The sequence below is a fragment of the Pleuronectes platessa genome, chromosome 10 (genome assembly GCF_947347685.1).
Source record: "Pleuronectes platessa chromosome 10, fPlePla1.1, whole genome shotgun sequence".
Classification (NCBI taxonomy): domain Eukaryota; kingdom Metazoa; phylum Chordata; class Actinopteri; order Pleuronectiformes; family Pleuronectidae; genus Pleuronectes; species Pleuronectes platessa.
Window position 1 is genome coordinate 7,013,002 of NC_070635.1, and position 22,574 is coordinate 7,035,575.

Sequence of the window (22,574 nt, forward strand, 5' to 3'; positions counted from 1 at the left end):
CACAGAGGTCCTGTGACATGTTCCAGTGTTGAAGGGCTCGTCACCCTAAGCCACTGACCTTTCGCAACCCTGCCACTGCTGGCGTGGGGTGCGGGAGACCCCCCGTGACCTGTGCCAATCAACAACCTTCTTCTCAGCTCGGGAGAGCGAACACGTCTCTGAAGATAAAGTGGCCACAAAAGATGATGACCAAGCATCAGAGGACGGAGGAGACAAGGAGAGGAGACGGTGCAGGTTGCAACTCGGGTGCATCACGGTTCACATTTGTAAAGATCTTTGTGGCACCGACTCCAGGCACCTTATTACTCCACATTGTCATCTTCTGTACACTACAGTACAGCTGAGTAATTATTATGAGAAGCTGAAAAAAAAGAAGCATTTGATTTCTTTGGTCTTTAGCTATTTAACTGAGAGAGGAATATGAAAAGAGTGGGTACATTTTTGTGAATAATGTAAATTAACTTTGGTGTTGTCAGACAAAGGAGGAAGGAGTGTGTGGATTTCAGAATGAAAGGGAGTCGTTTGCTCTGCTCGGAGTACGCTTCAGTAAAAACCCAGGTAGTCCCAGGTGTAAAAAGCTTCATGTATCCGATTTTTGTAAAGTTAAACTGAGAAATCTGGAGAGATTTGAAATGTTAGCTCACATGCAACGGCTTCTTACTGCGTGTAAACATACAGCTTCATGTTCAGATTGATTGTATGCAGATTGGATGTAATGACTGTGCAACATTTACAATTAAGAAATCACAAGTGATCCGAGGTGAGATCCCTGAAAACAGGGATTTACTGCATTATTTAACAGTATTTCACATGTGCAAGCATGACTCATTTCTCTCGTTTGCATTGAGATGTCGTGGACTCGTGTGTATTTCAAATGCTGGCGCGTGTAAAATGCTACAAATATATTTTGATGTGTGTTACAAGGTCATTGGGAGTATCTTCAGTCTTATTAAAGACAAGCTGTCCAGTCTGTGGTCTCGTCTGTTTGTCCCGATCATATATGGATTCACTGCATTCAGGGATTATTACCTCCGCCAAGGGAGTTATGTATTCACCTCTGTCCTATTATGTGTTGGTTGGTTGTTGTTTGTCAGTAAGATTACATAGAAACTACTGAACCGATCTCCATGGCACTTACGCCACGAAAGAACCGATTAAATATCACTTTCTTTAACATTGCGGGATAAACCAATTTTTTTCAATTTTACAGATTTCCCGGGATTATTTTATGGCTCTTGATTTACAAAAACAGACAGAGGGGACTGATATCTATGAGTAGATGCAATTTGGTGCGGCTACGTCAATATACTATGTGCTCAGTCTTAAATACGTTGACAGTCTTAATAATGTTAATTTTGATTTATTTCTGTTAAGCTATAGAATTAGGTGTAAAGACAATGGACACACTATTCTGTCAGATAACGTGGCATTCTGATGTTCTCAACGATGCTTCTCTTAAAAAATGGGGAAATGAAAGCAGTTCTTGGACTGCTTCAAATCCGTCATCCTTGACAACTCTAGGTTTTAAATTTGATTCATTAAAAAGGTTTTAAAAAGTGTAAACTGTACTTGTTGAGACCCTGGTAATGCTTCACTGAGAACATTAAAGTTTGTGAGACGAGAAAAATTAAAAAATACAGATGTTCTGTACAAGTTGAATCTCACTGTCAAAAATGATCATCTGAAACATGAATCAGCAGATCAGCATTTGTTATTAATTTGATAGTTTGGGAATGTTTTGTACTGGTTTTCTCCTGAGGCCCATTATAATTCTGGTTATTAAAGGGGGAAATACCCTCTCAGGAAGAGCGAGCACCCCAACCACAGGAAAACAGATTTAGAGATGGTACCAGAGGGCAGGCCCTGCAGTTGATGTTCAAGTCATGCGTGTTGGCTCAGCTGTCCATTTCACTTTGGGTCTCCTTTTACAGAATCCCAACAGGGGCAGCCTGCCAGTATCTGATGCCCCCAACCCCCCCCCCCCTCAGTATATTCTGATGGCGAGAGGGAGGCCTGGCACACGGTTATCAGCCATCTGCAGCTGAAGTGAATTACGAACACGATTTATGTCCCCTTCCACTAAACATGCCACACTCATCATCGTGTAGAACTTATGTGCTTTAAATGACTTATAGCCGCCTGTGATAAGGAACTGAAGAGGAGCCCAGTGGACCGAGGGGCGGTTGGTTAAATCGAGCCTCGTCCCTCCCAGTTGGGTGCGTCAGATTTGATCACCATGCAGTGGAAAGCCCTCAGCAATGCAACTGGGCTATAACGGTCTTTGAAAAGAAGGGAAACGATTTAATTAACATGAAACAGGAGCCCCCGAGATGGAAAAGAGGGAGGAGTCGAGGATCCACGGTGAAGGAGACTCAAAGTGTTTCTGGACGTAGATAACTAGACTGAGATAAAGCGAGATAAGATTATAAAGTATTTTTAAATTCTATTATTACCCACATGGGGGAGATTGTTTTCCTATGTGTTTATTTGAGTTAGTTAGCAGGATAACGACTAAACAACTAAACAGATAACATGAAACTTGGTGGAAGGATGTGATACTTGTCTGGAAAGATCCCATTAAATGATGGTCCGGATCAGGAGGCGATTTCAGGAATTTATTTCACTTTCTTTAGGGAATGTGGGATAGAACATTTTTCCAAATTTTTGTTTATTTCTCAGAGAATAATTCATGGGACTTGATGAAGAAAATCTGATCTGGGGACTGATATTTATGAGTTTGTGTAATGATGCAGCTCCAAATAAAAATCTGGATCCAGCGAATTTAAATGCAACAGTTGGGCCTTGGCGGAGGTTTGAATGCTTGTTCCTATTAATTTCCCCTCAATCTGCCAAACGCTGGAAAACTTGAACTTTACATAAGCACCACAATTAGATTCTAGTTCCAGCTGCGTTGACTTCTTTTTAGTCTTTAACGTGTGAAACAACGAGGCTTCAAATACGACCAGATATGAACAAAGACATCACCTCTCACAGCTCAGTTTCAATCGGCCCCTGCCTGCACACCTCCCCTGCAGGGTCGGGTTCGACACACACACGATCTCCCTGGTTCAACATGTTGCTGCTGCAGTTGTCAACACGAGCGGCTGCTGCTACAAGCTGTGTTCATCAATCCCACCAGAGGGTGCAGCACCGCAGCACGGAGGCCCGAGACAACACGTTCCTCTGCTGCCTCTGGAGTCACGCCTGCTCTTCACTCTGACACAACGGTGTGTCAGCAGAGATCTAAACATCTAAATCTAAACATCTCCAATAATAATACGGCTGCAGATATGTATTTTAAAGCATTAATCTCTTATAGTTTTGGACGCACTCGATCTGCGAGTCAGTCCCTGGTAATGTGGAGAACCTCTCAGAGGGGACTCGAGGATTAGTGGGCACTATTTTTAGGGAGATGTCAGCGAGGCCACGCACACTCACAGGCTGAGTGGAACCAAGTTTCTGCTTGAATTCGTGAAGAATGAATGAGCAAATAAATAAAAGAGGAGGATTAGTAAATATGAAGCGTGACACTAACACCCAATGTCCCATTAAAAGTATCTGCCAGTTAAAGTTAAAGATCTGGTCCCTCCTCCTCCCTGTGCCTCTTTGATTGATGGGTGCATTATCTCCACATGGGTGAGCTGGAGGTGTCACTACCCATGACTCCACTTATTTTGGTCTCCACCGGGTGAGGACGACCGACTTCATGTTAAGGTTCATCTTTAAAACAAAGAGATGACCCACTTCCTGTCATGTGTGAGTCATTTCACCAGCATGTCGTCACACCTTTGTTTTCCACTCGCCTCCCGCCCTGTCCCAGCTGTGCAGCCGGCCGCCATCGGGGCACACGCTCCAGATTTATCACCGTTTCAGTCGTAAATCTCCGTACTCGAGGACCGTGAGGAATCCTGCAAATATCTCAGGAGTGGCCGATGGTGCCAGCTCAACCTCCATTTTACATGAGACATAGGGGGTAGAGACAGGGGGTCAGCGTCGGGTCACACCATTGAGTCCCACTTCAGATAAGACCACCACTGGTGCAGCTATGCGTTTGCCGCAACCATCAAAGCCTGTGAAGCCAACCACTGGTCAGTGTTAATGCTCACACGCCCTCTCACACGGAACCGTCTTTATCTGCTCGGCAACAGGCTCCATTCAGACAGCTGCTCTCCTCCGATGGCGGCACGTTAGTGAGAGGCCACTCACACCCGGCCTGTTTCTTGATCCCTGTCAGAGCTGGGCAACGTCTCAGCTATTCCGATGGGAGATGGTAAGATTTGGAGTGACCCCCATCAGACCCCTGCAGGGCCCCTGATACCAGAAAGCTGCTGTCTGACGTTGCTCAGAGAACCCGAGACCTCACACCCTGTTGGGGGGGGGGGGGGGGGGGGGTCACCAGGGACGGGGAGCAGCAGAGTCTAAATGGGCAGCTGCTGGATCATTGTCACAGCCTGACGGACATGGACGCTCTTTGATGAGGTCCCTCCTGAGTGTATGATGTTCCACCAGATCAGGAGTATTAAAAGGGGCCTAACATCAGATGTGGATTGTGTATCGGTGCATCGTTTAAAACCTTGTCAACTTGAATGACACACAGTGGAGCGCATACCCCCCCGAACAGTCCTCTCAGATTCAATCAAGCAGCGATGTGTACTGCACACACATCCTCACCAAAATGTAATGGCTTCTTCCCCGACAGATATCACATCCACAAAGAGTCGTTTGTCCAGTAGTTTTTTGCATAATCTTGATTATGCAACATATTGATTTACTCGTGGGAGAAAAAGAAACAGAACTCAACACAAGCCCCAACAGTCCCTTTAAATTCAATCAAGCTGCACGTAAAATATGAAAAACTCCCTCTGTCGCAATGTTAAAGAAGGAAACAATAAAGAATCCTGGAACCCTGATTCGGATCCGCACTAAAAATGCAATGAGTTCTTTTTTGACAAATACCACATGCTTCCACCAAGTTGTGTGGTAATCTGTCCAGTAGTTTTAGTGACAGGGGTGAAACCATCACCTTCTTGGCAGAGGAGGTAAGTGAACGGAGACTTTACCAACAGACCAGTTTCCAGCTTGGCAGACACACAGTGCTGGTCAGACTGTGTGTAACTAAGAGATGAGAACGACACCACATCAAATCTTCACTTGTTGTTTTTAACTTGAAATAATTTACATTTTTTGGGTTTACACCAAGTGCCAAAAGGAAAAATACCGGTTTTAAAGTCAGAGTTGGTATCGGGTGTGTTAGGGAAGGAAAGAGAGGGCGTAGGTTTACACCTTCATGATAATTACATGATTAAGATTAAGATGCATTTATTTGTCCCAAACACATGCACAGACAATCACAGGCACACTCATGCACGTAGGGAAATTTAACCTCTGCTTTTAACTCATCTGGTGCAGGACACACAGAGCAGTGAGCGGCCATGTACGGCGCACGGGGAGCAGATTTTGGGGAGTAAGGTGCCTTGCTCAGGGATGCTAGACAGGGTAGGGAGAATCCTCTTGGATTTTGTTTGGACAGATCAATCCAGGTTCGTCTTTTTGTTGTTTCTCCATGGAGTCGAACCAGAGACCTTTTCTGCCCATAGTCCAAGTTTCTGCCACTAGTCCACCGCCTATGACAAGCTAATTCATGTAACATCTTGGATGTAGCAGTTAAATATTGTTATTAACGTTACAAGAAATCCTTTACTCTAATCCCTTCATGTCACGTTTATTGTTTGTAATAAATCTCTCCAAAATGCCAGGAGCGCCTCTGTTTTTTTTTAACCTTTGTCTCCGTGTCCTTGTCTCTGGGATTAGTCTAATTGCTGGAGGCCAGAAGGACGAGCCCTGTTCGGTCAGACGGGTCTGTGAATCCTTCTTGTGACCCCTTAATATCTCAGCGATGTCTGCTACCCGTATTTAAAGAGGCTGGCCTCACTTGGTCACTCTGCACGGCATCACAGTGAGATGAGGGCATGAAATATTCCCTGTGAGCACCTGCTGTGAAGCAGGCTCTGAGTAAGTGGGAACAGATTTATCGGAGTAGGCATTTACTTTATGGGAGCATCTGCTTGGTGGTTGACTAATATTGAGATTCTTTTGTTAACTGCTGATAACGGAATGTCGGCCTGAATAACTGTGTTGCTGACGATGTTGTCGTTATTGCACTAGATAGATCTGTACCTTCAAAAGAACTTTCGGAAGAAATGAACTCAATTAATTTTATGCTTTCAGGTATAATATTTACCAGGTTCATCTTTTCATCAGTATATAATTTATTAATCAGCATTAAACACAAAGACTGTGTTTGAAATCATTTAATATCACTCTATAATCCCCTATAACAGAAACAGGGGATTGGAGATTCAGGTCGGATTTAATTAAGAGATGATAAAATAAAAATATAAAATATAACAAGACAGATTTAACATGAGCAACAATCTGACTTAATAAAGTGCAGCAGCAGACAAAAAAGTTTTGATTCCAAAGTTGTTAAACATGTAAAATATTTGTAAATAATTCATTTTGGAAAAGAAGCCCAGTATTATATGTACTTACAGCATTTTCCTAACATTTAATTACATCTATGGCGGTGTATAACGGGGGTGCAGGTGCAGTTTCACATGCAACAGATTCCAAGTGACAGGTACACAGTCTGAAGAGTGAGAGACCAGGTCTCCAGTGAGAGAGAGAACTGAATTGCATCCCACAACTGCAGCTGAACCTATGAGGACCGACTGTCTGCGTGGATGGTAAAAATGTTCTGGACCAGTTTGACCGAATTAGAAACTTTACAAATACTTTTTGACCTGAAGATGATGCTAAACGAAAGGTTAGCGCATCACAAGTTATTTAAGAGTTGTTTCTACCTGAGAACATGAACGTCCGTATCCAATGTTATGAAAATCAGTCCGACTCATGATGATGTGAGAAGAAGAATCAAGGTACCACCAAGGTTACTAGGACACATCCTCTAGGAACCATGAATCTCTGTACACATTTTGTGCTGTTCCATGTTGGAGTTTCATTAAAAAACAAAAAATCCCTCCGCCTGATGGTGCCAGCAGCATCATGAGCAGGTTACCAGAGTCAGAGGGGTTCATCCTCTGGGAACCGCGAACGTGGGAACAAAGTGTCCAGGCAAGCAATCCAATTGTCATGGAGACGTTTCAGTTGGGACCAATGCTGTGGACGAACGTGTGGACCATCGCCAAGTCCCAGCGTTGCGGTGACTGGTTTTGAAAAAGCAGCATAACAAACTGCCCCCCCGAGGTTTCACATTTAGACAGCGACACAGGTTTGATTTCAAATGTGTTGTCTCTTCATCTCGGAGATGACAGTTTTACAGCATCATCTCCAATCAGCGCACGGCAGCTTCAATTTTGCCTGGTTGCAAGCTCGGTTATTTTCGGTTCAAGGGGATAATGGAGAATTAATCCCTGTTGCACACTCGCTGCCAGCTTCAGTAAGAGCCCCTTGGATCCCTCGGTTTGCTTCATGTTCCATTTGGAGGGAAAAAGTCCAAAGAGGAGACTCATGAGGAGAAACTGAAGAAGCCAAATGTGTGTAAAGAGGAAAGGGGATCCTCCCTGGTGTCCGCCTGTGTTAGTGTTGGCTCACTGAGGCAGGACCCCTATAGATGATTCCCCCTCGCTATTGGACTGGTGCCACCTCCAGTGTCTCTGTGAGGTAGAACCTGACATGTCGGGTCCTGGTCGCCGTTTAACACTCGGAACATCAACACCACATTGCATGAAACATTACATTTTTCCATTGTATAATTTATGATTTGCTCAGATTCCCAGTAACTTTTGAATGGACCAGATTTTCTCACACTACCTGCTATGCAGAAGTTACGACGTCCATAACGACAACATAAACCAGAGTTTGACCACAGTGAGTTGACTCTTTAGCAAGTTTCAGTCAAAGTTAATGTTTTGAAGGCAATGCAATTTTTATTGTTCTATTATAAGGCCGGAACTACTTGGAACAACTTCTATTATAAGTCCGCATTCAATTATTGTCAAGGCGTTAATAAAGGTGCAAGGGTGTGCTGTTTCATTTGTGTCTGCATTACCTTTGTTAGCATTTAGATTGATGTGTGTACGTGCTGATCCTGACTTTTGCATGTGTGAAAACTTGAGAGAATGTGTGTGTGTGTTTATGTGTGCGTAAGTGAAGGAGGGAGCAGGCGAGTGTGTGTGCATGACGCATGAGAACAGCCGTCTGGGTCCCTGGAGAGCAGAGAGAAAGAGAGAGAGAGAGAGAGAGAGAGAGAGAGAGAGAGAGAGAGAGAGAGAGAGAGAGAGAGAGAGAGAGAGAGAGAGAGAGAGAGAGAGAGAGAGAGTAGCGAGGACGGGGGCTGAAACCACCGTCCCTCCCGACGACAGTGGCCCTGACTTGTCAGCGCTGTCAGAGCGAAAGCATTCAAGCAGAGGAATGAGAGTTTAAAAAGAACACTGGCACCTCTCTGTTTCACACCACAGTGGGACCAAAGTAGACAAGATGACGGACCCATTACTGAAAAAGAGACTGAAAATTAAAACACATTTACATAAACTGCCACCAAACACCAGGTGAGCATTCAAAGATGCTGAGAGGAAAAAAAAAAACACCAACACCTGCATTTGACTTTTCAATGCTCTTGAACGAAGCTCTGTCCGATGACCTGATTCAACCAAATTCTTTCCGAGCATCTCTGTTCCCCTGTGATGTTCTGTTGACGTGGTGTGACTCTTTGCTGTGAAGCAGTGTGTTGTGTTGTTGCTCTCGCACGGATACAAAAATAGTGACGGCCATTTGCAGAAGCAGTAAACGTGACTAAAAGGGATTGTGTCTAACAGAATGATGTATTTTAACTATAATTAAACTATAATTCACTTTTAAAAAGCACCGTTTAAAAACCAGATTCCAGAGATTTCTTTCCATAATTATGCAGCTTCATGGGAAACTTTTCATAAATATGAACGTTTGCTCATCAACAGTTCACTAATATCTACTAATGGGCAGAGGATAGGAGATAAAAATGTGTATTAAACAAAATGAAATCAAACAAAAGCCATTTACAGAGTTTATCCGGACTTTGACTTTAACATATGGGTCACGAGATGCTCCGGGTCAGACGCGCTCACAACAGGAAAATGTCTGGATGAGGGCTGAGGTGGGTGTTATCTGGGTTGAGCGTGAAAGAGACAGTTCATAACATATTTATACCGCTGAAGAAATACAGTGTTTGTACCACATCAACACCATTGTTGGCACTTGTCGTCTAAAAGAGTCTCATCGTCTTTCCAAATCTTCGCTGGCATCTTCTAGGTTAATAGCACATTTATTTCCACGCTGAAATATCAATTTTTCCTGGCTCACGTCTCCAGAACTCCAGAGATTGCAACTGACACGGACATTTGTATTCTGGCCGACAGCTCCTCCTGATAATCTCCGTTTGAAATCAGCTTTAGATGCAGAACTGAAAGATTCTCAAGGATCAATTGGAAAGTGAGCAGAGTTGCACCTGTGACATTTGCTTGATGAAGTGTTCCAGAGGGAAACACCACTGGGCTCAGAGGTTTCAGGGAGATTATTGATATTTCTCTGTATTATTCATAGTAAGCTCTTTGTAAAGCACAGGAAGCAGTGAGCAGATGTGAGTCCTCTGCAGCTACTGAATGGTAGCACGAGAGCTTTGATATACTCAACACGCACCCGGCTATAATAAACATCACAATATCGATGCTGAAAAACTAAGCACACATCATTTTTACCTCTTTCTTCCATTATTCTGTGAATATTAGAAGTTTAACTGATTAACTGAACATTTCCATTTTCACATCAGGGGAGATCAGACGCAGCTGCTTCTCACGCTCGGTGGAAAGTCCCCGCTCAGTGAATCATTGTGCTCATCCCGTTTTTCAGTTTCTTACTGCTTTCCTCCTCACATGTGAGAGGAGAGCAACCTGCCAGCAGCAGTGTCAGCTGTCTGGTTTGTGACGTGGCTCGGCCTTTTCTCTGTAAATCTATCTCTGAGCTGATAAGACGACCGGTGGTGTCTGACCAATAGTCTTACAACAGTCGGGATGGTTGTATTGTGTGAATGAATCTTAGATGTAAACCCTTTTAATGATATCAAGATGGACTGCAGCTGTAATTCAATTTAAACCAAATGCAACAGGGCCTTCCTTCCCGGTGCCGTGCGGGACATCACATGTTTGTGGGTTTAGAAATTGAATGAAGGAGGAAATCCATATCAGATATTCTGTTTGAAGCCTGAACCAGGAAACGCCTTTGAAGTGAACAATATCAAAACTTTTATGGTCCCAAACAAATCGAGGCCAAACAGGGTCACAGACGTACACGATATACTGTTTGAGTTACTATGATCACATGGTGCTGATGAAAAGAACAGGCCTGAAATATGTTCTCTTCATATCCCAGCTGCATGCACTCTTCACTCGGGCCACCGGTGAAGACGAAGAAACACTTGATTACGATTTAGAAACTGCACGGTGGAGCGTCGGGACAAAGCTTCTTCTCAGTGAAACCTTTTCTCTTCCAACTTCTCGGAGCAGCACTAATTAAAAACAAACAGCCGCTGCCTGCAGAACAACCACCTCCCTCATGCTCCCTCTTGGGGGTCACAAGATCAGCTCCCACCATCTCCAAGACAGAACAAAAATTGTCTGCACTCTCATTTTGTGTTTGAGGTAGTCTCACAGCAGGCTTCTGTCGGGGGGGTTCATCTATATTACGCTCTGCCTCTGTCGACGCCCTCCGCCCCCTGCTCGCAGATTCTCATTTAGAAGTTGTTTGTTCAGCAACATGGCAGCTGACCCAAGGTCAACAGAAATCCACCTCTTGTGCTTCATCACGTTTTGAGCCCTCAGACTTTACCGTAGTGAACTCGTATCACATTGCGTCTTGCCTCGTCACTTCAAGTGGCTCCAGACTGCATGGGTTGTAAAGAGTCCTGCGTACGATCGAGCTCCCTCAGATTATTGCCAAAGAAGGAAATAGCTGGCGATGGTTGGCACCAATGAAGCCTTGAGGTTGGCACCGAGGAGCATAAGCTGGTCCTGGTTACTTAAAAAACTTTTTTGGACTTGATTGAATTTAGGAAATCGTGTTACTGAGATCCAACAGCAATAGTGGCAGCCAAGACCGGCTGCAGTGAGCCAAGGACTGGCACTTGGGAGATGTTGCCACAGGCTGCATCCGTGTTCTCATGTAGTTGTTAGCACTGGGTATCACTCAAGTCGTGTATGAATATCACATTTTTCTGTTGTGTTTGGCTTTCTTGGGAAAAAATTGAATGAAGCAAGATTGAGTGTCAATATGTTTTGCGTGAATAGCACACATTGTAGTCACGGAAGAGAAGCCCAGTTCCCATGTGAATCTGGTTCAAAGAAAAATAACAGCAAATGACTTACAGGGGAAGAGGAGGCTGATTATAGGTTCCACAAGCTTGTAATGTTTGTTTAGCTTGGGTTCAGAGAAAAGATCGAAATGTGCTGATGTGAAGAATATTTCATTTCATTTATGTTAAGCTCAGCAATACGAAGTGACACACTCACATGGCATCAGTTATCAAAGGTAAAAGTGCTGTGTCATGTCACGACATGACATTTTTCGGCAGCTTGTATTTATCAGGAAGCCGTTCAAATCACTCTACTGATGTTTATTTATTCTCTGAATGATGAAGTCAATTCCACATTTTGCAGGAACAAGAGTTGTCCTGGTTTTCCCTTTTTGAATAAAGCAAACAAACGGAGAGTGGAACACCACGACCCAAAGTCCTCGCCATGTGTTCTTCATCTGGTGTGAAAAAGGCACTAAATCAACTTTCTATAAAAGACAGACTCAATAGGCTGTGGGAACTGAGGAAGGATGAAAAAAAAAAACTGGATGAGAACAGTTCTGGATCTGGAAGTCCGCCGCAGAGGATCCTTATTAGAGGATTTCCCTGCAAAGCCAAGCATCTTTGCACACACCGATCATAAAAAGTCCATTTCTCCACGGCCGGCCGTGCAGTTGGTCGTTCGGATGCAGAGAAGACGTCCAGCTTGAGCAACATCTTGCTTTTCATTGGTACCGAGGGAAAAGTGAATGGTTTTCAGAGCTGGAGAAAGACCAGAATCACATTGATCTCTATCTTTTAGAACAACAGATCTTTCAAGATAGTTTAAAAGTCTGTTGAATCTTAGGCAGATGGTCACCGCATGTTCACGTTCAAATGCGATTTCACAAACACTGTTATGCAATATGAGAAAAAGCTGAGCTCTCCTAATTTTTGCTATAGAAACACTGCATGAAAACTTAATTTACTAAGAGAAACAGGAGAAATACAAATGGGCAAGGCAGCTTAACAGCAGGTACAGTTTGTGGCCTGTCACTGAACCGGAGCATTAGGCTGTTTATGAGAGGAACCATTGCAGAGAGTCCTGTGAGTTCTCCAAGGTGTAGTATGTCACCATTGCTATTCCTGACAGCCAAAGCTTTCCGAGCCACACAGCCTTGCATGTCATAGTGACGGACAGTTTGCTCCCTCTCTCCCTCTCCTCCTCTCCTCCTCTCCTCCTCTCTCCCTCTCTCCCTCTCTCCCTCTCCCCCTCCACTGTCGCACCTCTCAGCTGAAGCAGAGAGGAAACTGTGACGTCCCCCGCTGTGTGAGAAAAATGTTTTGGTGAGCTCGGGGATGTTGCGTGTGTCGAGCGAGAGGCCGGTGGAACATGTGTGACATCGCGGCTGCTCTTTGCATTATGTGTAAAAACCAGTGTATGTACAGACTGTGCACGTGTCTGCAGCACAGATCAGACAGGGAGGGGGGAGGGGGGAGGGGGAGAAAGGGGAAATACCGCTTAGCCGAATCTTGGAGACGAACCAAAAGCCACAAAAGTAGCTCTGGACCCAGCATCCCTGAGCCATGCAGAGACAGGGCAGTAGAACAGTGGCTCTATTCAAACCAAACCATTTTTCCCTGGCACCAGTTTCAATGGGTATGAAATGAGATCACTGCTTCTTTTTTTCTTGCAATCAATGAAATGCCCAAATGAAATTAAATGAAAATAGAAAAATCCTTTCCATTCCACAACAGCATCTGAAGCCAATGTATGTATACGTTTCAACATAAAGCTATGGAGGTGCAAGACAAGAAATACAAACTGTTTGGGTTAGAGCTGATGGAGCCTCATATTTTCCTTGTGGAGTTGTTTCTTTTCCGGAAGTGGAAGGGACTGGAAAAACTTTCCCTCTGCGGAGTAAGAGCAAACTAATAATTTCACAGAGTGATTCCACTTTGATCCTCTGGATGCTGCCGTTCTTCTCTCACTCCTGTTTTTAAATCCTCCACCACCCGGACGGCTGTCAGCTCAAATTCCTGACTACGAGAAATGAGCTTGAACTCAAACAAACAGTTCAGAGACGATAAAACAAACCCAACCACATGAGAAAAACAAACAGGTGGCTGGCTCATCACAGTCACATCTACACATGATTTATTTAAGTTTATATTATATTGCTAATTAGGCTATTATATCCCATTCCCACTCGTGTAGAAGAGGGTTTCTCCTGCTGGAATATTTTAACAAGCAGTTTAAAAGAACAAAGGTTAAAAGTAAACTATGTGACGCATTATCTTTTACATGGAGCAATAGATTCAGCAGATACACACACACCATGCAGCCCCACACACACACACATGGCACACTGAAAGCTTCAGGTTGGATCACTGACGAGCGATAAGCAAGATACACAAACTGTGACATTTCCTCCGTCCCTTCCTCTTTCATCGAGCTGAGAGTTAACCTGCTTTGCATTCTTAACATTACTTCCTTCACAGAGTTTGTCACTCTGCACGTTCAGTAAACACTGGTGAGCAAGTTTCCATCACAACTCATATAAAACCTCAATGTGACTCAGGCCGGAAAAAAGGATTTTCAAAGCACTGTAATCAAACACGTTTTTAATGATGATTCAAATTAAAAATTTTTAAAGTAAAACTAATCGTCAGGAATGTTACAGTGAAACCATTTCATCTCTACTTTACATACTAGGTGATCTAGAAGTTGCATTGACTTGTGTCTAAGATACAAAATGTAGAACCAGAACGTCCACATGTTCTCTGCTGTTTCACAACCAGATATTAAATAGTTTTCTTCCGAGTTCGAGGGAACGTTAGGGAACACTGAAAGCATGGGAAACACAAAATCAAATCAGCTGTCATTCGATACTGCCATTAACAGAACTGTTGCTGCTACTGAGAGAACTCAGTGTGTTCATAGAGAACATTTTGCCTGATATTAAGTCCATCAGCTGATTTTGACTTCCAGTCATAATCCTATAATTCTATTATATTTGTAGATATTCTGCTGTTCAGTATTGTAGCGTCACAGTGGCATGATTATGTTGTGTCCTTCTCCTCCTTCCTCTTTGTGTGCTCTCCTTTCCGTCAGACATGTTCCGTCGAGGTGAACGGTTACTCTTCAACATAATGGATGAATGAAATCTGATTGGCTGCTCCAGGGATTCAGAAAGGTCAGTAATCGGCATGAATCAGTTCTCCCACAAACAAACTGACCTTCTGCATCCAGACGGATGTACTCTGGTCATTTTAATGAGCTCTGCGTCCAATATGAAATACCAAAACCTCTGGGAAACAGCAAACTTATTGGAAAATAAAACAAACAACTGTACAACACTGCCTGCAGGGACGTTTCTACAAAAATTATAATAGGGTTATTTCCAGGCAAACCATGGAATGAGTTTCAACATCGAAAATAAACATCAAAAAGATTGAGTTGGGATAAAGAGGGACACCTATTTTAAAACCTGGCAGCACACTGGTCATCTATTGCTCCTTTATTAGCTGCTGGATTAGGTGTTAATTAGTCTGTAAACTATTTACTGCAGCACATGAATGAGAAGTGTATATTTCCAAGGAATCATTTATGCAACATCTGATGCAAATCAATAGCTTCTTTGTCGTTTGTATGCACTGGGAGTGAAGTCTGTAGGTCTCTGGGAAACAATTACTTCCAGTTAGGTAACACAGTGTGAGAGCGAATCAAACCCAGATGGCATCCTGGCACATCTCCGCGGACGGGAGCTCCTCCAGGAAAAGGAAGAGAACCAATCACCAGGCTGAGTATTGTGATTCTCTCTCTGTGTGTGTGTCTCTCAGATGCACTGCCTGCTTTCACTTTCAATGAGCTTTCACCAGTGCAGTTAATTAGGTTAACGGACGTGTTTCATTCTCACGGTCACTCTGGGTGTGAATATGTGAAGAACGAGGACCACGTGAGCTGACGTTTCTCTCCCAACATGTTTATCTGATCTGCGTTTCAATGTCTCCACAAATTTTAAGTTATTCATCCATATTTGTAAATCAATAGATCACTGCACCTCTGAAATAGTCATATTCTTGGATCCTCAAGAGAATTAGGCTAAAGCAAAGTGATATGTGATGTCAGATCAGCCCAGCATAAGCACAGACCTCTCCTGTGTTTTAGAAAGACACCAACAACTGTGATGTAACATCTATAAGGTTTATTTCCTGATGAAAACCACATAGAACACATTTGTTATTCAAATGTAAGTTTAGCTAAACAATTTGTCTCCAAAAACAAAATAATTCACAATTATTTAATATTACAGTACTGATGAAAAGAGCATTGTCCACATAAATAAAAGTTTTAAAATATTTTTTGAACTGCACAATAAAACATTCGGGAAAACATTTGTCTGTAGCTTGTGTCTCTTTGTGTGTGTGTGTGTGTGTGTGTGTGTGAGAGAGAGAGTTTAGTGACAGGTTTGCAAGGGCGTTGATTTCCCCACAGACCTCACACCTCATTAGAGTGTTGGTCCTGTGCACAGTGACACTCCTCTGGGGCTTTAACTCAGAGAAAAACAATTACAAGTCTCCTCTTATGTATTTTTTCACTGGTATCACTACTGGTACTTAGAGTCGTCCCTCTGCTGCTGGTTGCGAACAGCGATTGTTGACATTGTTGTTCTAAACCAAGAAATTTGTCTCATCTGCCGCGTTACCTGTGAATTTCTGTTTCTTCACTGCAGCAGCTCTGATAGTCACAGTCATGTAAGACACAGCCAGCACAGGTTGGATCCTGTGACGCTTGCAAACTGAGTTAGAGAGCATGTGGCTCCAGGCTCATCAGAGTCTCAAATGGTCTAGAGGATTCACTACAGATAGCCACTCAGCCATGAACACACACTGCCAGTTCTCCCTCCATTACACTCAGCCATGTGAAATTAATTAAAGTCGCTGCTTTCTGTCTCATTCAGCTATTATTCAAAAAAAGTCAAAAGCTGGAGCTTTACCGAGTTCCTCTTCCAAGCGGCTGATTCAGACCACATTTTGTTTCCCTTGCTGACTAAATGGATTCTTTGTAGATCATTGGCTTTTGTTTGCTTGTGTCAGTTTCCATTCACAGTTAGCTGATGTGTTGTAAGTAACGGAATCACTTGCCTTGTCCAGCAGGATTTTACAATACAGCGAGATGTAGTTTCACATAATTAGTCCACACTCGAGGGCCATGTGTGTAAAACAGAGCAAAGTAGTGGACTGTTGGTTTTAATGTGACGCTGGTGGAGCAGTGTGTGCATGCAGCCTCAGGGTGACACAGTCAATGAATCCCGTCAGGTGAAACTAACATCTCTGTGGTTGTGGCGCACTGAATATCACTCAGCGTCCCGTTAAGGCCTCAGCTCGAGGAGCAGAAGAAACTGGCCGAGCAAAGATGTGAATAAGTAAGATTTTCCGCTCCTTCACCAGCTTCTGTTGACATGACTCTGACATTACGAGGCGAGTTTTACTGCTCTGGTCGGGGCTGGTCTGCAGGAAACGCTCAAAACCTGCGGTTCTGGGAGCATCTCACTATGACTGTGTGACTCTCTGTGACGGATGTGTAAAGGAGGACAGGACTTTTGCATACGTATATATAACACACACACACACAAATACTTACAGTACACATAGAGACATACAAACATTGCATGAGTCTATACATATATACACACACACGTATACATATGTTTATAAACACACACACAAAGTCGTGTCTCCATTACTTCAGAGGATATTTCATTGACTAACATTGATTTCTTGGAGTCCTAATTTAACCTTAACCCTAGTGACTACTTGTCTAACCCTCCACCTTACCAAAACCTAAACCTAAGCTCAACCTTAACCTAAACTTTATCCACCTTAAAATGTTATTAGAACGAGAAGTCACAACAAAACACCTTTAGGTCCCGCAACAATAGTAATACCTGGACCACACACACACACACACACACACACACACACACACACACACACACACACCCTTACATGCATACATTAAACTATATTTTGGTTGTGAGCTGCCTGCTCAGCCCTACACTGCTGACACTAACGTCAGTTCTGCCTCCAGGTCACAGTCTGCCCTTAATGAGAAGCCACTTGCAACTTTACTGCAGCCAAGGTAAATGGAAAAGCAAAACTAAAGACTATTAATGAGAGTGGAAAAAGTTTGAGCTGTACAAACTGTGCAGAAAGAGCCTCTGATTTGTGATGTTCTTCAGTGAAATGTTGAAGTTGAGCGTCTCAGGGAAACCAGAGGGATTAGTGGGTTGGTCGAGCAAAATACAAAAAAGCATGCTCTCTCAGTGGTTACACAGATACTGTAATTTTGGATTTATATACCCATATTCTGAGACATCTGCTGTCATGCCTATAAAGTCCTGATCGGATTACTCTAAATATTCCAAAGAACACTTTGCAAATAGTTTTCACTGAACTACTGAGGACATTCTGAAGACACTTTAAAAGCCTTTCTTCATATCACCTACACAAATTAACAGCAAAATGTACAATAACTCACTGTCAGCATGAACAGATACTGTTTGAGGTTGGTAAAAATGTTCCTTATATAACTTAGGAGAATGTTCCATTAATATATAAACGCACATTCACATGCAGGCCCGGCCCGAGGCATAAGCGATACAAGCGGGCGCTTGGGGCCTCCTGACCGCCAGGGGGCCCCCTATCGGAAGAAAAAAAATTATAATTAAAAATAATTAAAAATAATAATAATAATAATAATATTAAATAACTTAAACAAGTGACCTGATTGAATGAAATAAAGAATACATCTATACAAGAAAATTCTGATTTTACGATCAATATATCTGCCAGCGTTCAAGTCATGCATATCAACTGCGTGCTCAATCTGCTGACAGATAATTCGCGGTCATAGACAGACACTGCATAATACTCAAGGTTAAGTTGGAAGGGACATATATATGCATGTCATCTAAAAGGACGTATCTCTCTGGTGCCCAAAAACGGAAAAAGAAAAGGACAGAAGATGAGAAAAAAGAGCAAGATAAAGGTATGATTGCATGATTATTTAAAATATGTTTTGAACTCATTTGAGGGAGGAGCAGCTCAAGCTATCATAGGAGTTAGCTAGCTAGCTAGCGAGTTAATGTCATCTTATATTTGCCATCACATGAGCTATATTCATCAACAGTGTATGTATCTCATTAATATACATTTATCTAGGTGTATATCAGATGTCAACGATATTGGCAGTGTTTAGGATGTTCAATCAAACATGTACTGCTAGCTCTTGCCAGGCTTAATCTAACGTTAGCTCGCTGACTGAGGTGGACATGAGCGCTAGTAGCTAGCTACATGAAAACAGTACTGTTTTATAAATGTGACATAGTGGTGAGTCTGACAGCGACTAAGTGCAGAGTCTTAGTCCGTGAGATATCGGTTTATATTGGAGGAAACAGCCAAAGGTGAACTTAACCTTCTAGGTGTAAGGGATGCAAGCTAGCATTGCTGTGCCTGTGCACGTTAGTAAAAGTGACATCTCAGCCAAAGATGGAGCACAATGTGCGCTCTGCTCTAAGATCTTTGTTGAGAGATGGCCTATTGGTCTTTATGAGAAAACACCATGTTGAAGTGAGGAGACGTCTGTGATAAAAATATACTTATATTGTATTAATATTATATTTAGGATGTTAAGTGTTCACCACACTGCAATTAGGCTGTGCCTTATTTTGCCTCACTAGAATAGGAATGGTTAGGTGTGGAATTGTTTGTTGATGAGTGTAAGTAATGATGGCAAAATAAACTCATTTTTCATAAACTCACTATCAACTATGCACTTTTGCAATGTTATTTTTTCAGGAACACTGTTGAAGTATTTTGGAGCACAACCAACTGTACCTGCCCCCGATGTGTCATCAAGTGTCAGTGCCTCCACAGCTGATGATACAGCAGGTGAGGTTTTTCTTGATGGCAAATGGCTACATAGTCTTTTATTGTTATTAGTATTAATAGCAAAGTTGGCCAAGCAATATCATATAATGATGTCATCAATGACTTTGCCTCCCGAAAAGCTAGGAAGGAAAGATTTTGAGGACAGTTACATTGTATTGAGACAGTTGGGAATATTTTCACAATAATTGATTGTTGAACCCTTGCTGTCATGTTACTGACTTATCAGTTTTGTTATTATCGTTTATTTGAATGTTTTGAAACAGTTTGATTTTAGAAGTTCCAAATAGTTAGTTTAAAAGGTTAATTGAATACTGAGTCACTTTCATTATTTAATCTATGTATCTATGTAACGTTCTATTTTTTATTATATTCATGCTTGTCTATTTTGGTTTTATTTTGTAATTGGAAATTGCTAACTTAATACGCATTTGCACAGTTGCAAATTATTTATTTAATATGTTTGTGATCGTTTGTTTGGAATACAGAGGCACTATCATTATTTATTTTTTATTTTTTAATGTTATTTTTGATAATACTAATGTTTGTGTATTTTGATTTCAGTTTAAGATTGCACATTTACAAATCTGTTGAAAGATCTGTTTATTAAACTGATACTTTAAAAAAAAATACAAATGCTGTGGTATTTAATTATTTTACAATTTAACTTCAGTAAACCACACTTGATGCTTTACTTTGAATATGAAAGTTTAAAATAAATCTGTGATCTAAGTGCCCTCTAAGGTTAAAAGGTGACTGTTTTGGTGTAAATAACGACTATAATAATACAGGGGTCTATCAAGGGACAAAAGTCTAGAATATTTTTGGCATGAGAGCAACTGAATGAGCCTTCCAGGCCCAAGAGGTCAAGGGGCACTGAAGCCCAAGCCCAAGTCACCATCTCAATAATTCAAAAAGCAAAATGCTATGAATATGCTTAAATTTAGGTATTTCCCTTCTCCAGCTGGCCATATAAAAAATACAGGAAATCACATCTACGTAATTCAGTATTAATACAATTGATAATGTCAATTAATTCATTGTCAAATCATTGTAGTGTGACATTTTTGTCAATAATCGTCGAGCGCAAATGACTCCGCTAGGTGGGAGGGGGGGCCCCAATATCAAATTCTGCTTAGGGCCCCCGAAAGGCTTGGGCCGGCCCTGTTCACATGGATTAGCAGCTCTGTCTCGTCTATAACAAACTACCTATTGGTTGAGTTATTTAAAGACTTCTTGTAGCAGCCAAATCATGTCATCACGAAAATACTGATTATATATATTTTGATGTCCTAGACGTAACCACTGGCTGTGTTATATTCAGAGGCCAATGACAAGTGTTCATCAGTTGTGCCTTGTCAGGTAGAGTTTGACCATTTCTTTGGACTCATCCAATATCTAGTGACTTTATGTGCACATGGTAAAATGTTTGGTTTGAAGCCATGTGAGAAAAGAGGAGATATGAGCCGTACTGATCTTTTTCTGTCTCTACACTTGTAGTGTTGTCGGGGTGTTTTTTCATTTTTTACCAAAGCTGCCTCATTGTGGTCTTCCAAAAGCATTCTGCTGTTTCCCCTCCATTTCCAGAATTCCTTTTTAGGAGACAGTTAAATGCAGCTGAACTCTTTATTTAACTGTGTGGAATTTTATGTGTTTATTTCTTTGTGAGGGTTTTTTACTTTCATCAAGCTGATGCTGTTCCCACTGATCCACTGGTGCTGCTGCAAGTCGATATAAAACTCTGTAGTACGCATCTGCCTTCGTTTAACGAACCATAGATTCAGTTTAATTCACTTCAAGAGTACTGGTTCTCTCTAACACTGAGTGGTATTGAGTAATGTTCAAAACAGAGAAGGTTCTCCAGCTCTAACTTACATGATCTGCTGAAGTCTTTACCATGTGCAGAGGAACTATAAACACAGTAGAATTGTTTTATACACTGAACAATAACTGAGGGAAAGACAGACTCTCAAATCACTGCCTTTAAGCATATGTTCCACTCTATGATCAGATTTTACAGACCTTAATTATAAAACAATGTTCACATTTGGAACCATATTTACAGATCCTCATGAGAAATCACGTCATCTCATGTGGGCTGTGGGCAGCAGTCCGAGCTGCGATTCAGCCGAACTGTGGTGTCCCAGCTCACTACGTTACCAAGATGCAAAAGTGGCCTCAAGGGTCTGGCTGTCCCCCCCCAACCCCCGCCATCCATTCATTGCTATGATTATGTTTCAGCCTAGGAGATGACCTTTAAAAATGTAGCCCCATAAATAATGACAGGAAAAGATCAACAAATAAATATAATTTACATGATGTCAACCAGCTCGTATCTATTTCACTCTGATAAAGACAATATCCCTATCACAGGAAATGTCATAAACTGCAAATAAACTACTACTATTACTACTACGACTACTACTACTACGACTACTACTATAGCTGAAGTTGAAGTAGTTAAGTAGTAAAAGTATGCCTATTTGATCTTCAATATTGTTGCATAATCACCCGCAGAAGTTTTCATTTCTTTACTACATGGAAGTCTTTTTAAAGTAGAAGGAAATTAAATATAACTTACTAGTCCCCACAAAGTGAAAATAAGGTAAAGGGAAAACACTGATCAGCCTCTCCGGTGTCGGAGCGCCATATACACGCTTTATGGGGGAATCTTTAGCCCCATTCAATGCTGCCTGTCTCCTGGTTATATTCTCCGGTTACCAGCAATCCACTGGAACACTAACTGTAAGTGAAACCGTTGACAGCCTGTGATACTGAGTGACAGCTCATGGAGATGGGGCACCAAAGGTTGGGCGGATTTGCACAGGCACTAATTTTATCCATGGGAGACCGCAGATAGAGGGTTCCCGGCACGAGAAGGCACCTGTGTAGCATCTCTGTACAGAAAATCCAAATGCGAAGGCGGATCATTTCACCTCACGCATAAACAGTCCCGCTAACTGCAGCTAGGGAGAAGTGAGCGTGTGATGTTTTTTATTGATGTAACAGATCACAAAATGCCCTCCATGGGGAAGAGCCAGTGGAGAGTGGCAGCCTCAGCTGCTCTCCATCATAAAGACTATACTCTGGGCATCTTGCTACCCCAAGGGACGCCTCCTTTGGGCCTGAGAAGGTGCAGCTGTGATGGAACCTTAAGTGTTTTTCCTCGAGCATGAACTCCCATATGTATTTTGACATACACAAACATATCCAAGTGATGCTGAGACACCGCTAACTCCCCATCTGAGCAACTCTGCAGTTGCAGCTCAAGTTGTTTTGCAGATCTAGGTCTCGTGTC

General features: G+C 42.3%; 1 protein-coding gene and 1 long non-coding RNA gene across 2 annotated transcripts in view; both read left to right on the forward strand.

The window, feature by feature from the left end:
* map7d1a (MAP7 domain containing 1a) overlaps positions 1-560 on the forward strand; it is a 36,570-nt gene extending 36,010 nt beyond the window's left edge. Inside the window, exon 19 of the mRNA XM_053432249.1 lies at positions 6-560. Coding sequence (XP_053288224.1) covers positions 6-16 — 11 coding nt within the window. The 3' untranslated portion in view covers positions 17-560. The remainder of the gene's footprint in view (positions 1-5) is intronic.
* Positions 561-18,089: 17,529 nt separating this feature from the next.
* On the forward strand, positions 18,090-20,099 carry LOC128449532 (uncharacterized). The gene is made up of 2 exons (XR_008339884.1): positions 18,090-18,377; positions 19,187-20,099. It is a non-coding gene; the product is annotated as an uncharacterized LOC128449532 (long non-coding RNA).
* The last annotated feature ends 2,475 nt before the right edge of the window (positions 20,100-22,574 follow it).